The 14,601-nt window shown below is 44.9% G+C and overlaps 1 protein-coding gene across 4 annotated transcripts in view; it reads right to left on the bottom strand.

Moving 5' to 3' along the window:
* The window catches only part of NR4A3 (nuclear receptor subfamily 4 group A member 3), a 40,205-nt gene that overhangs the window by 22,872 nt on the left and 2,732 nt on the right, over positions 1-14,601 (bottom strand). For 3 of the 4 annotated variants that reach the window (XM_038552928.1, XM_038552929.1, XM_038552930.1), the window contains exons 2-5: positions 13,426-13,599; positions 10,081-11,135; positions 6,031-6,160; positions 5,402-5,574 (exon numbers count right to left, since the gene is read on the bottom strand). In XM_038552928.1, coding sequence (XP_038408856.1) covers positions 5,402-5,574; positions 6,031-6,160; positions 10,081-11,133 — 1,356 coding nt within the window. In that variant the 5' untranslated portion in view covers positions 11,134-11,135; positions 13,426-13,599. Of the gene's footprint in view, positions 1-5,401; positions 5,575-6,030; positions 6,161-10,080; positions 11,136-12,448; positions 12,521-13,425; positions 13,600-14,601 lie in introns of all 4 variants that reach the window. The other variant, XM_038552931.1, reaches the window with a different exon arrangement.

Here is a 14,601-nt window from a genome sequence, read left to right as displayed (position 1 = left end):
TATTGATGGTTCGCAAATCTTCGTGTGGCAACAAGTCATCCAAGGCATTTGTTAACATGCAGATTCCTGTCTGCCTCCTCCCCCTCTCCTAGTTCGGATTTAATTGGTCTGGGTATGGCCCAGGAATCTGAATTTTTAAGCAAACACCCTGGGTCTTTCTGGGTACCACACTCTGGGAGATGCTGAGCTCTCCCCACAGTGGATTTATGGCAGGTGTAATGGTTAGAGGGTCAGAGAATGAGAAGGCTGGGAGGGATCATGGTGGTGCCTTTAGCCCAGTCTCCCCAGCATTCAGACAGGGAAGCTGCGACCCACTGTGGCCCAGGAACGGACTTGAAGTCACCTAGGGTATTGATGGCAATTTGAGAGGGTCTTCTGAGTAGCTTCAGTCAACCTTTCTCTTTGCCGAGTCTTTAGGCTGTTTACTCTCTAGTCTAACATGTGTTCGCCACGATGTTTCTCAGGCTATCTTGTTAACATATTTAAATGCCATTTGCTGGTGCCTGGTTTTATCCGAGTGGCATCTCCGAGTGGTATTTGGAGTCTGTTACTACACTGAATGACACCAATTACCAAGAAACATCCCCGTTTGCTGAAAAATACTAGAAATGACCAATTAATGAGGACGTTAAATATATTTTCTCATTAGTAATTGTGCAGGCTCTGAAGCCAAGCCCAGTATCTATATATACTTGTATTGCTAAATTAAAAGCAACTGTGGGACAGAGGATAGCTACATTTCGAGAAGAAACAAATCAAACGTGACATGTTTTGACTGCACTGATATACAATGATCTGAGCTCACTTTTGAAGGAGAGAAGTTTGGCCCAAAGGAGAAGTGAAGGTCCCGGAGCCAGGAACACTTCACAGTGCGAGGAGCTCTCTTTCTGGCCTCTAAAACATGCATGCATTCCCTCTGTGACTTGGAACGCAACTCTTTCCTCCTCCCTCTCTCACAATGAGGAAAACCACTCGTTTAGGACCTTAGAGGCATACAGGCGGGTACAAGAAGGTTAGAACATACCTATCTGGCAAACATCATCTCATTTCTCTATTTACCAGATTCATGGGGGAAACTGGCATTGTCAATAAATTGCCTTGGTCAAATCAACTGTCTGACTCAAATCCAACAGGACAAATTCTTACTTAAAATATAGTAAATTATGGACACACACTGAAATGGTGACATTTGTTACCACTGAAGAGTGGGATTAATCAGCAATAAAGAGGAGACTTTGATTTTTTTCACTCTGTCCTCTTCTAAATGGTTTGCCTTTTAACAAAACCGAATGGGTATATGTATATATATATGTAATAATAATTATTATTATTTTTAAAAGCCTCATAAAGCTTCTATTAGAAAAAACTAGTAACTTTTCATTACAGGGAAGTGGCAGTATGGTGAAATAGAAACTTAATACCTTGAGGGATGAGATTCAGATCTAGTCCTAGCTTTGCTCCTGACCTCAGGCAAGACACTTAACCCCTAGAAGCCTCAATTTACTCCTCTGAAAGTATGGGGGTGGATTAGATGATCTCAAGGTCCCCTCCAGTTCTAACATTTGCATATATATCAGGAGAAGGTATGATGAAAACTGAGTTTTAACGAATGACATTCCTAAAAAAATGACGGAAACCATAAATTATAGCACATAAGTCTGTGGCTTAAGGGAAATTATGTAAGAACATATGTGATGGTGCCTAGCTCAAAGTAGGCACTCAATAAATTCAGTTTGCTTCATTCGTTTTATGGTAATGTTTTTTAGAGAACAAAGCAGGTTCAATCTTGTTAAATAACAAGTTACTTAACACACACACACATATATATGTATACACACACACACACACATATATATATATAAATAAAATATCACATAAATATAAAATCACTTGCATTTAGGAACAATAAGGCAAACCCCAGAATCATAAAATCTTAGAATTGGAAGGAATTCAATATTCAAAATAACTTCTCTGCTTGTGAGAAATCCTGTTATGTGTTCTCCTTAGTTACTTCTTGTGTTGATGAACTCACGCTTCCACAGCAGCTCTTGTAGCTAAGAGAGAGCTCATCCTTATCTTCAGAATGAGCTGGAAGGGCCCCCCTCTTCTTCTCCCTTCAGATCTGCTCTTGGGAGCAACAGTCCTCTTTCCACAGGGTAAAAGAGTGACCTAATCCTGCCAAACCTTCTGCCTTCCTGTTTAGATATTTTCATTTCCTCCAACCATCCCTTACAAGTTTCCAGAAACAGTATGTCCACATCCCCCTTAAACCCCGGTTTGGGAAGGGACTTCACCCTTGAAGTGTGGTCTCACAGGACGGAGCCTGTGAGACCACCACCAACTTGGTTCTGGTCCTATATTTCTACTACCGCAGCCCTAAGGTAGTTCAGCATCCCTTCCTTCCACCACACGTATACTTTGTTGGTTCATATTGACTGTGTATTGAATAAAGTCCCAAGATCTTCTTAACAGGAACTACTGATGGGCCAAGGCTCTCCCATGTTTTGAAATTCTAAATGCTGAGCTGAACATTTATTTTTGTTAACTTTCTTCATGATGGCTTCAGCCCATCCTGTTCCAACCTGTCGAAATCACTCTGAATGTTGATACTGACATCCATCATATTAGCGATCCCTCCCAGATTTCTGTCATCTGCAAATGTGATCAGCATGCCTTCTATGCCTTCATCCAAGTTTTTGATGAAAACTCACTGTATTTTTAAAAAGTCTTTTAATTTAATTGATTTTGGTCCAAGTTTAGATAATTTTGTAAAGCTATCTAAAAGCAGGAGAATCCAAGCTATGAGGCTCAACCTGATTCCAAAACAATGCAATTAAAATAAATGTGCTTTACAAAATTGAGCGGGGGCCCCAAAGGTAGTATGAATGTGACCCGGACTCTGGTATGGTCAATCTGCTATTTTGGACAAAGCTAACAATTAAATTGGATAAATGTTTGTTGATGAGGATGATGACTCTAGTCTAACACACTGAATAGTGCAGAGGCAAGCAAACACACTGGATTGATTTTTCAGTGTGGACACAGTTCCCAGCTGGGACAACTCAAAGTGCTGGCGAAGGTTTGCCACTGAATGACTAATTAGGCCATATAGACCAATAGTTGGATAATTTGGGGCCAAAAAATCACTTTGGGGGCCTTAGTTCTCTGGACTGACCATCGGTAGTGATTTCCAATGCCCCAGACCAACGTCAAACCTTGTGCTATGGGCTCGGCAGAGGCTATGTGGAGCAGCTTCATTAATTCAGACAAATTGCATAAAGGGAGGCAAAGTTTGCTTCAGGAAGGGGACACCCTTATTCCCGAATGCTTTTCCAGTACCCACTATCATTGAAGCCAAAGACACAGTGAAGCACGGTATTTAGAAACACAGACTTTGGGGTCCGGTGCACCTGGCTTCCAATTCTCTCTTTGATAAATATCAGCTATGTAACCTTGGGCAAGTCACTCCTTTAACGTTTCCTGGTTTTCATGGCCTCATCTTCGAAACACATGATAACATTTACCTTAATGGCATTGCTACATGGCCTCTGACATAGGTAGTGTTCATACTTCTCAGTACCTTCAATAAATGGTAAAGTGAGAAAGGCTGGTCAAGGACATAACGTACAGGGCACTGGGTCAAAACTTTGACAAGTTATCACCTTACTGAATCTTCTTCACAAACCACCACAGGAAGTAGATATTATTGTTATTACTCCACAACACAGGTGAGGAAACTGAGGTGTTGCAAGGTTTCATCAGTTGCTCAAGGTCACCTATCTACTAAATGATGGATTTGGATTTTCATCTAAGCTGGTGTGGTTCCAAAGCCTAAGCCCTTAACCACTGCATTATTTCATTAGACTATTATTTGAGACTTGACTTTAGTTAAGAGATGCTACTTGTAATCAGAGTAAGAGTCCTCAACCTTTGGTGCTAAGGGTCTACCATGCTTCTCATTTGAAGTTTTGTGATTAGGTGTGGAGAGGAGGCTTCACAGCCTATAATGAGGGTACAGAGGGAAGGAGGATCCCAGTGGGTATATTAATCACCCCTTCTGTCAGAAGTCTGAAATACTGATTAGGCCTGGGTAGGGCAATCTGGTAGTAGCTGCCAAGCCAGATCAACCAACCGGAGATCCCTGGACTGGTCTCTCTCTCTCATCGGTGTGCACACTATGTTTCTAAGTTTTCTTATATCAGAGAGGGGGTGACTAGCCTCACAGTTCATGGTTCTTTATCTTTTTTAAAAAAGATTATTTATTTATTTATTCATGAGACAGAGAGAGAGAGAGAGAGAGAGAGAGAGGGAGGCAGAGACACAGGCAGAGAGAGAAGCAGGCTCCATGCAGGGAGCCTGACATGGGACTAGATCCTGGGGCTCCCAGGATCACGCCCTGGGCTGAAGGCAGACACTCAACCCCTGAGCCATCCAGGCATCCCTCATGGTTCTTTAAATGATGAAATGAGACAACAGACAACAATGTCTAGCATGCAGAAATAGCTCAGTAATTGTAATCCTTTTCCTTTCTTTCTCTCTCTGGTAAGACCCTGTCTTACTAGAATTTTGCTTTTCTAAGTCTTTTTCAAAACTGCCTTCCAGTACTGTTTATACATTTGCTCAGAAAATCCCTTCTTATGGTTTTCCTGTGTGGGGACTTTTCAGAATTCAGACTGATGATATTTTAGTTTATCTCACAATAAATAAAAATATTGATATGCTTTGTTTCATTTAAATAACAATACTCACTTATGCTTTTCAAAACAATCATTCCTGTGTGACTGATGTTCCAAACATCCCTCCGGGGTTAAATATTATAATCATCTCCACTGTAGGGACGAGAAAGCCAAGAGTGGGAGCCAGGTGACACAGGCAGGAATCAGCACAGGCAGTGTTCCATCCTGGTCCCCCTGACACCTCCCAATGTCAAGGCCAGAGCTCCCTCCTCTCCATCAGTGGTCGAGTCCCTCTGAATAAGCAGCAGGTCAATCAGTGCTGATACAACTGGATAAACTGCTGAAGGATAACTTGAGGCTCACCCAGATGGTTTGATCACAATATGAAAAAAACGGTAGTTACTACCTCTAAACCACGAAAGAAATCTACACACTATAATTCACCTGTGCACATTTTCATTGGCACAACCACCAGGAGTCCTGCAACAATGGTATGACAGGTGCAGCACTGTCAGGATAATTTGTTAAGGCATTTAGAGATCCAATAAGGCAAAAATGATTTGGTGCAATGGATGCACTGGGATTGCTAAATGAAGTGAGAAATATAGAGAAGGTATGAAAACTGTTTAGTACAGTGAAAGGCGCAAAGTCATTCAATCAACTCTTGTTCCTAATATCATGAACAGAGACCTCATCATTTGAAAACAGGACATCATAAAACTTACTCTGGAGTAATCAAGATCTCTGGGTGTTGAGTCTGTTAAAGCTCGGACAAGGGCGTTCATCATACAGATCGGAGGAGAAGGTGGAGAGGGCTGAGAAGGTTCCTGCTGTAATGGGCTCTTTGGTTTGGAAGGCAGCCGACCTCTCCTCCCTTTCAGACTATCTGTACGGACAACTGATGCCAAAAGAAAAAAAGAAAAAAATGTCTCCAAAGATATTCATGAAGAGCCATAAATCACAAAAAGCAATCAAAACACATTACAGTTGAGCAATCATTAACAAGACCAACCATTTAAAAGTGGCAGTAAGTTTGGAATTATATCCACACAATGATTTAATGAGAGTTGAAACAAGCAGCATAAAAGTCACCCGTACTTACATCTAGTAATGAATTAGCCCTAAAAGTCTCCTTCTTAAATAGAACAGAGATGTATGTACACAAGCTCTCTATTGATTTTGAGAAATTAGAATAAGTAGTCCTCAGCTATTTTTAAGTGGTAATATACACCATAAAAGTAAAATCTTGGAAAGTAGGAAAATTCACCACCCCAACGTCAATATTAACATTTTTCTCAGTGATATCTGAAAATATATATATAAGCAAGCTGAATAAAAAGCATTATATCCATACCTTCTTTAACCATGCCAACACTGAGACACTTCTGAAATCGACAATACTGACAACGGTTTCGACGTCTCTTGTCTACAGGGCAGTTTTTATTTGCCAGGCAAACATATTTTGCATTTTTCTGAACCGTTCTCTGAGAAAACACAATACAGAGATAGTCAACTAATAGTTTCTGGAAAGAGGTAGGACCTGACAAGATGTATTTTAATTACAATGTGAAAAGCGACAGTGCAATTCGTATAATTAGATAAATTTAATTTCCTAACACGCTAGCCTGCAGGAAAAACAATTTTATTAGTGTTAGCTGCTGACAATGAAAATCATCTCGGATTGTTCTGAAGCAAGTCTCAGGAGACACCCAAGTCTGAATGATAAAATCATATCTGAAATTACCAGGTCAACATATCATACCTTGGAGGATTAGATTATCTCCACTTTTAATATCCCTTTGGGAACAATTTTCTACTTGTTCCACTCCCCTGATTATTGCTGACCTTATTAAAATAAAATCAAAATTATCTGGGATGTACTTTGTTGGCTATCACTATTATAAGTCAAATATCACAGTAACTGGCTTTGTTCCCCAATAGAGATGAAATCATAAAAAGCAAAATCAGGACTTGACTAGTTAAAGCATATAGGAAATGCCTTTATGCAAAAAAAAAAAAATCACTATCCTTAATCTGCCTATATCATTTATTTTATCTTTAAGATATTAAGATAAAATGTATTAAGAGAATATTTTCTTAAGAGAATACGTATGGTCAACTGGTTATTTCTGAGTTTTGAAAGCAACATCTTAAAATTGGTTACTAAAAGCTGCTATAACAACTGAAAACAAATAAACAAAAAGAGGAAAGAAAGGAGGAAGTATGAGAGCCATAAATTTTCAATAAAAATTCCCATTAACAGGTTATTTCATAAACGACTATTGAGACAGATATCAAAATAGCCATATTGTAAACAACACATCATAAACCTTAGACTTGGATATAAATTGATGTTTTATTCTTCAGAATCACATATAATTTTAAAATGACACATGGAGAAATAATGAAGCATATTTTATGCTCAAGATTTTAAAAAATGATTTTTTAAAAAAAATTAAAGACATTTGTGCAAATGGATGTGTATTCACCACTTAGGGTGAAATTATTCAGAAATTACCTGAATCTATACAACTCCAAATAGAGCAGAAAGTTGGAATTTATTTGGTAAGCCTGGGCTGCATTAAGAAAGAAAGAAAGAAAGAAAGAAAGAAAGAAAGAAAGAAAGAAAGAAAGAAAGAAAGAAAGAAAGAGAAAAGAAAGAAATCCACATAATTTGGGTTGGTGATCTGTTTTGTATCCAAAATTCTAGATTTACTTTTAGTCTTTTACTTTTAGCAATTCTCAACCCCCATGTATTCATTTTCACCTTATCACCTTTTAATTTCATTTTAGGAAACGGTTTCTAAACTGCTTCTATGACTTTAAAAATCTACCAAAGCCAGATTCATTTAGTTTAAAATGCAAAATTCCCAAACACAAACATATCTCTGAGTTTCCAGCATTTAAATTCTCAACAGTCTGTAAGGGTAGGAAACTTATGTTTCCTGAATGAAGCTTTCTTTCATTGGACATGCAGTAATTTCTAAAACTCTGTTTCTTGCCATCATCCTCAAGGCTATATGCCAATTTGAGTGCTGGTGGCATTTTGCTTCAGGTATACATTTTCCCAATAACCTGAAGCCTTCCCCACAGTTGTGTGTGCCTGCACAGTTTAAGGACAGGGAGAGATCGTTATGGTTCAATCACTGAATTCCCATCATTAACTGCACCTCATGTCACATTTTTAAAGAATTCAATTTAATGGTAGAAAGCCACTGGGTAAAACCTGCTCCTGTTCCTTTAATTAACAGATCTGTGGGGTGGTTCTCCCCCATCCTACCCCCACCCTTTCAAGTATAGATTTGTTTTCAAGGCATTGCTGCAGAAAAGGGATGCTGTTGGGGAACACTTAATTGACATTTCTAGACTAGGAATGTATTACCAGTCCTGTATTTTGGTTAACTCTCAATTATTCAGAGGTGATTATATTTGTGGGTTAATCGTACTTCTCTTAATTGTTTTTCTTTCTTTTACCCCTTTTTGGCTGCCTGTTTCATTGCCCTTCAGCATTTCCACTGAAATACTGTGAAAATGAAATCTGCTACGGGAATGCGGTTAACTTGGAAAGAACCCTGGTAAAGCTTGAGCAGTTCAGACAGAAAAAAAATGGCTAAACTGAGGGTTCTGCATTTAAAACATCATACTTCTGCATAACTCCTATATGGCACTAGACATATTGCAAAGTCTCTCCACAAGCATTTTTCTCCTTTATCTGCAGAAGTTAATTAATGGCATGATTCCTAATCCCAGATCAAAAATAATTGATGCTTGCTGGTAGGTATACCAATCCACATACATGTGCATTTTAGTAAATACTTTGTAGTTTTCATTTAATAATGAACGACTGTTTTATGGCCCTTTAAAGATTATAAAGTGCATTCATATCTGTCTTGTCTAATTTAATACTCATAGCCCTTCTCTGAATTTTATTCATCGGATTGAAAAACGGAAGCCTAGAAAGACAGATCATGTTCAACCTCATAGATTGGTAGGTGACAGATCAAAGGACTCCTGTTTGAGTGTTCTGAGTCCAATTTTAGCACATTCCCAGATGTATCCTATTGGTCTCCCAAATACCAGTTACCCAATCAGCACCTAGCTTCCCCTTTCCCTCCACCCTGCCCAGCCCTAGAGTCTAGTGGGAGAACATTTGTGGGTTTGCAAATGCCAGAGATAATGGCCAAGGGAGTGGGGAGGGTGGCACAGAATTAAGTGTCTTTAGAATTCTGGAAGTCAATAGCAAAAGTAGAGCAGCAAGAGAACAAGGCCTCTTCCACCTCAACAGTAGAAAGAAAGAGGGCATCCCAGGTGGCTCAGTGGTTTAGCGCCGCCTTCGGCCCAGGGCGTGATCCTGGGGAACCGGGATCGAGTCCCATGTTGGGCTCCCTGCGTGGAGCCTGCTTCTCCCTCTGCCTGTTTCTGTGCCCCACCCCTCTGTCTCTCATGAATAAATAAATAAAATCTTTTTTTTTTTTAAAAAAAGCAAAAACAGTAGAAAGAAGGAGCACTGACCTCAAATGTTGAAAGTAACCAGCTGGAACTGCCAAACATGCCACTAAATCACCATTTCTAGAATGCACAAGGCTTCTCTTCCTAGGCTTCACCTTGAGGGATAAGATATTGGGGAGGCTGAAGACCCTCCCACTGTAAAATTCTCCTTTGCGTCTATGATATAAGGAACCGCGTCTACACCTCACTGTGTGTGGCACAGAGTTGGAGCAAACTGGTGAGACCCCAGCTTCTATCTTCTACAGAGCGAGCCGCCTCAAACGGCACCCAGCCAGTTGCTCCTGTCTATTCTGCAGTTGCAGACCTGTGAAGAGGGTCTAGACTTCGGGATCGTGCAAACATGAGTTGGCATCCTGCCTCCATCGCACTCTGAGTGCGTCTCGGTGTAACTTGAATAACCTCTCTGAGCCTCCACTTCCTCATCTGTGAAACAAGGATAATTAATAGCTACCTTCAATATACTACTACTAAGAAGAGCTCACGTGTGGCCAGAGTTCCATCTCAGATCTGATTCTAGCGTCCCAGCTCTTGTATGAGGATTGAATGAGATACAAATATCCAGGACGTGGCACACAGACCCCCATGCCCTCAGATACCCTGCATGGACAGGGAAGGAATACAATGTGGGGGTGGGGGGCAGGGATCCTTTTTGAGAATCTGCTCTGTCTGGCAAAATAAAGGAAGCCAAGTCAGGAAGTTCACGGCTCCCTGAAGTCCATGCTGGCCTGGTTAGCGGGCCCCTGGGAGGGTGGATGTGAAGGTGTTTAGGAAGGGCTGCAGGAACGCACAGGAAAACAAGGCTGCTGGTCCTGGAAGGGGAAGGGGTGGGACGCCCTCGGGGCGGAGGAGGCCGGTGGCCGGGGGGCGGGGGCGCCAGGCGGAGGCGCGCGCTCACCTTGAAGAAGCCCTTGCAGCCCTCGCAGGTGCGCACGCCGTAGTGCTGGCAGGCGGCGTTGTCCCCGCACACGGCGCACGTGCCCTCGCCGGACGACGAGCTCCTGTTGGGCGGCGACGGCAGGCTGGGGCTCTCGCCCAGCAGGCTGGACGCGGTGGGGGAGGCGGTGAGGCCGAGCGGCGGGAAGGCCAGCGCGGCCGCCCTCTTGGGCAGCGGCAGCCCGTACGCGTGGCCCTCGAGCGCGGCGGCCTGGCTGCTGGCGGCGGCGGCGGCGGCTGCGGCGGCGGCGGCGGCGGCCCCCAGCGGCAGGCTGAGCGCGGCGGCGGCCGTCGGGTCGTAGCCCAGGTGGTGGCCGCCGGCCGGGCTGGGCGCGGGCGGGTGCGGCGGCGACGGCTTGAAGTGGAAGAGCGGGAAGCGCGCGCCGGCCACCGCGGGCACCGCGGGCACCGCCTTCATGGGCGGGTCGAGCAGCGGCCCCGGGGCGATGCAGCCCTGCGCGGCGGGCAGCGCGTCGTCCCACAGCGCCCCCGCCTGCGCGGGGAAGCCCGGCGTGCTGGGGGTGGACGGCGGGGACTGCTTGAAGTACATGGAGGTGCTGGGCAGCACGTCGTCCTCCGGGCCGGACGGCGGCGGGATGGACGGCTGCGGCGGCGGCGGCGGCGGCGGCGGCTGCGGCTGCGCCTGCGGCGGCGGCGGCGGCGGCTGCGGCTGCGGCGGCTGGTGGTGGTGATGGTGGTGGTGGTGGTGGTGGTGGTGGTGGTAGTCGTGCGCCCGGCCCTCCTCCATCTTGATCAGGGGCCGCGGCCCCGACGGCTGCATTTGGTACAAGCAGGAGGGCTTGAGATCGTAGTTGCTCGAGTAGCCCTCCATGAAAGTACTGAAGCTGGGCAGGGACGTGGTGGCGGTGGCCGTGATCTCAGTACTGCCCAGGTCCATGGTCAGCTTGGCGTAGTCGGGGTTCATGATCTCCGTGGTGTATTCCGAGCCGTAGGTCTGCACCGCATAACTGGAACCTGGAGGCGAAGGGCTATACTGGGCTTGCACGCAGGGCATATCTGCAGGACAGGGAACAGGGTCTCTCAGAGTCAAGTCAGCACTCTCTCCTAGCGGACAGGTAGCACTGGATTCATTGCTCCCTGATCTGGAAAATGGGAGAGGAAGTGACATCTTTCCCCTCCTCCTGGTGGCTTAGATTGAAAAGCTTCATACTCCTTGTCTTCCCTGGGAGGAAAGCAGAATCCCTGACAGACTGTCAAAGGGGCCACAGATGCCAAAAGCAGGCTTCCTGGGGGCCTCTGCCCACCTTCCTTCCCTTGCCCTTGTTCTTCACCAGATCTGGGGAAATTGGATCCCTTCCTTCATGAGCCCGGTGATGTTTTGACAGAGCGGTTTTGAGCCCTGTAAACTAATTGGGGATGGTCTCAGCCACAAGTTGGGAGGACAAAAAGATGCCAGGGAATGCTCCGTTAGTTTATTTTTTGGGGGAAAGAGGCCACTGGTGCCCCAACTCACACACACTGATTTAGCAATCTATGAGTTAGTTAAAAAAGAAGAAAAGAAAAGAAAAGAAAAGGATGTCCTACGTGGGACTAACCGGCCAAGGGAGTCTGACATTCTAACATTTTATGAGTGCCAACTGAGCCCACCCACACACGTTGTGGTCGCTTTCTCCCACCCCCTCCCCATTTCTCCAAACACAGCTAACAGCCTACACAAACTGGACCCCTGTTGATGACTTCAGCCAGCTAGGTGGAGGGGTGGGAACACAGGCCCAGGAAATGGACTCGGGGGAGTTTGTGCCATCTGCAAAGAAAAAGATCAGCAGCTGCAACAAAACACCCACCAAACGTGGTCTCTGCCATATACAGTATATATATATATATATATATATATATATATATATATATATATATTCTAATTCTGACTAATCAAATATATCAGTGGCTGTTTTAAGACAACAGTTTACAGCTACTGTAATAGGTGAGTTAGCCTACAATTTTTCTTATGACAGAAGAATTAGTACCTCTACAAAAGAAAGCAGTTCCTTAATAGGTTTAGTTTTTCTTCCAGTTGACTGTATGTTGAGCCACCAAAAGGGGCTAGTATCCAGGATGCTTATTATTGTTCAGAGAGGTTGAGTTGGATGAGAAGGCTTTGAGAATTATTGGATCTGATTTTATCTAATTATTTCCCTTTCTCTATGGCTAACTAGAAATGATAAAATGGGCAGTTGCTAGTGGTTGGTTTTTCTGAACCAAAGGAACAGCAGGTGCTTAACCTCTGTTTGGAGTCTATGGTATAGAAGATGTGACTAATAAAAAAAAAAAAAAGTGTGTACTTCACATTTCCTTTGACATCTTTCTCTTACCCACATTTCCAAATCTGATTGAGTCATGCGTGTATGGGATGAAATCTTGACTTGAAAAAAGGTGATGAGGGCCTGTTGGAAGAAGCAGTGATAAGGAGAGGCCAGTTCAAGCCTTCACTTTCCAAGAAGGGCCTTAAAAACACTAGTTTGAAGGTCAAGGATTAGTTATCCTGCTGTCCTGTTGTTGGGGTGAAATGAAAGGCTAAATATTTAAAAGAAAGAACACGGCCCAGCCCAATGTTCCATCTATTCTCCTTCCTTCAGCCCCTCTAGGATTTCTCCATCAGTCTTCTGTCATCTTTCCTTGCCAATCCCTATGTATTACTCTTCCTTGTGTCTTTCTTAGGTTTCCAGCTAGAATATGAGTTTGCTTGGTACTAAGTTCTATTTAGATGCATATCTTTGGCGACTACACAGTCCAGGCACTTGGTATCTGTTTAAGAAATGCATAAAGAGGTGTTACAAGCCAAACCTGCAATCCTCTCTTTTTGCCCAACTCGAATTTACTCCTTGGTTTTCAGCTTAAATGCTTTTTCTCTTTTCCTCTGAGCTTCAACAATCCAAACTTCTGCATCAAATGATTTAGGTTCTATACAAACATAAATGCCCTGTATTGCTCAAAGCGATCCCATAACTTTTACATTTATGAACTGGATATAAAAGGAGAGCAAAAATGAAGACATTAAAATGTATAGAAAGATCCTAATCTCTTGGCGTATTACATTTTTTTTCTTAGGAAACCTATTTTTGAGAAATGCAACGCGTAATTTAATCTGGCTGCTCCACTAGGTAGCAACAGGGTGTGGTATCCAGAGGAGCTTCGTGCAAAGAAGCCACCTGTGCTGTGAAATACGTGGCCAGCAGTCACTGTCCTGGCCCTGCGCAAGTTGAACAGCCTGCCTGCTGGGTGCGTGGCTCCCCCCAACCCCCACCTCTCCCAACCTGGAAGGAATAAGGGGTCGCGCCTTTAGACCTACCTGGAGGATATCTTGCGCGCTGAATGGTGGGGCTGTGGGTCTCTCCAGCGGAGGCTGAGAGGGTAGGAGGCGGAGACGTCCGGCGAGGGGAAGCGGTGGCAGTGCTGCCTGGCTCCGCGGAGGGTCCAGGCTCAGGGCTAGGGCTTGCCGGACTGCGCTCTTCCGCAGTAGGCTCTGCGGGCACCGGGAGAGAGGACAGAGCTCAAAGTGAGACCAGGCTGGTGGTCGTCGTGGCCTGGGCTGGGCGTATCAGGAGAGGGTGGTTTGGTAGGGGGTCTCTATGAATGCTACGTTGATTACAAAGAATTAAAAGGGTAAGGAAGCAGTTCTTAAGGTGAACGGAGTCCCTGGGCAGAAGCGACCAGCCGCCTTGGGGGGAGCCACAGAAAGGTTGTCAGGCACCCACTGCGCTCACCACCGTTTTGTGGCACCCAAACCTAGGCTAAAAATACGTGCATCCTGTCATCGCCCAGCAATTGATCTCTCTGTCCCCACAATTGGCTCTGAGCTCGCTAAGTCAGGAAAACCACAGAAGGGGCACCTGAGGAAGAGTTTCGACGGAATTCGTGTGGTCAGTGAGGGCGCATTTTCCAACTCCACTGCCCGTCCCCCCTCCTCCCCAAATACAGAATTTACACGTTGCATAGGAAATGCACCAGGTCCGGAACGAATGTGTGAATGCCCCGAGGAATTAAGAAAGTCTGCGCTTTTCATTCTAAATGCTAATGGAGCTTCGCTTCTATTAGCCGCGAGTTTCGGGGGCCAGGGGTCAAGCAAACAAAAGGGCACAGTAGAAATAGGCCGGCGCTGGAGACAAGGGGACAAGGCAGTTGGAGTTCCAGGCTGGTAGGGTGGGCGGAGGGAGGCCCCTTGCACCCAGCAGGAGGTATCCCTGAGGGTGGGCGACTTCGAGGCTCGGGGCCATCCCGCGGCCCCGAGGGGGCACATTCCGGAGGGCGCCGAGCGCGGCTCCGGGGCGAGCGTCTCCGCGCCCAGGCTCAGCGAAACTTTGTAGCTGGAAGCGCAGCTCGGCGGGCCTCGGGGGAAAGGATCCGCTGCCCCAAACTCTGGCCTACAGCGCCCTCTTTGCCTGGACCCGTTCATATCTTGAGGCTTGGGAACATGAAACCGAAAAAAAAAAACAAAAACAAAACAAAACACAAAACCAACCCAAAA

Source organism: Canis lupus, chromosome 11 (genome assembly GCF_011100685.1).
Source record: "Canis lupus familiaris isolate Mischka breed German Shepherd chromosome 11, alternate assembly UU_Cfam_GSD_1.0, whole genome shotgun sequence".
NCBI classification, from domain to species: Eukaryota; Metazoa; Chordata; class Mammalia; order Carnivora; family Canidae; genus Canis; species Canis lupus.
Note: the sequence above shows the minus strand (reverse complement) of the source record. Positions and strands in the feature narration are given on the sequence as shown.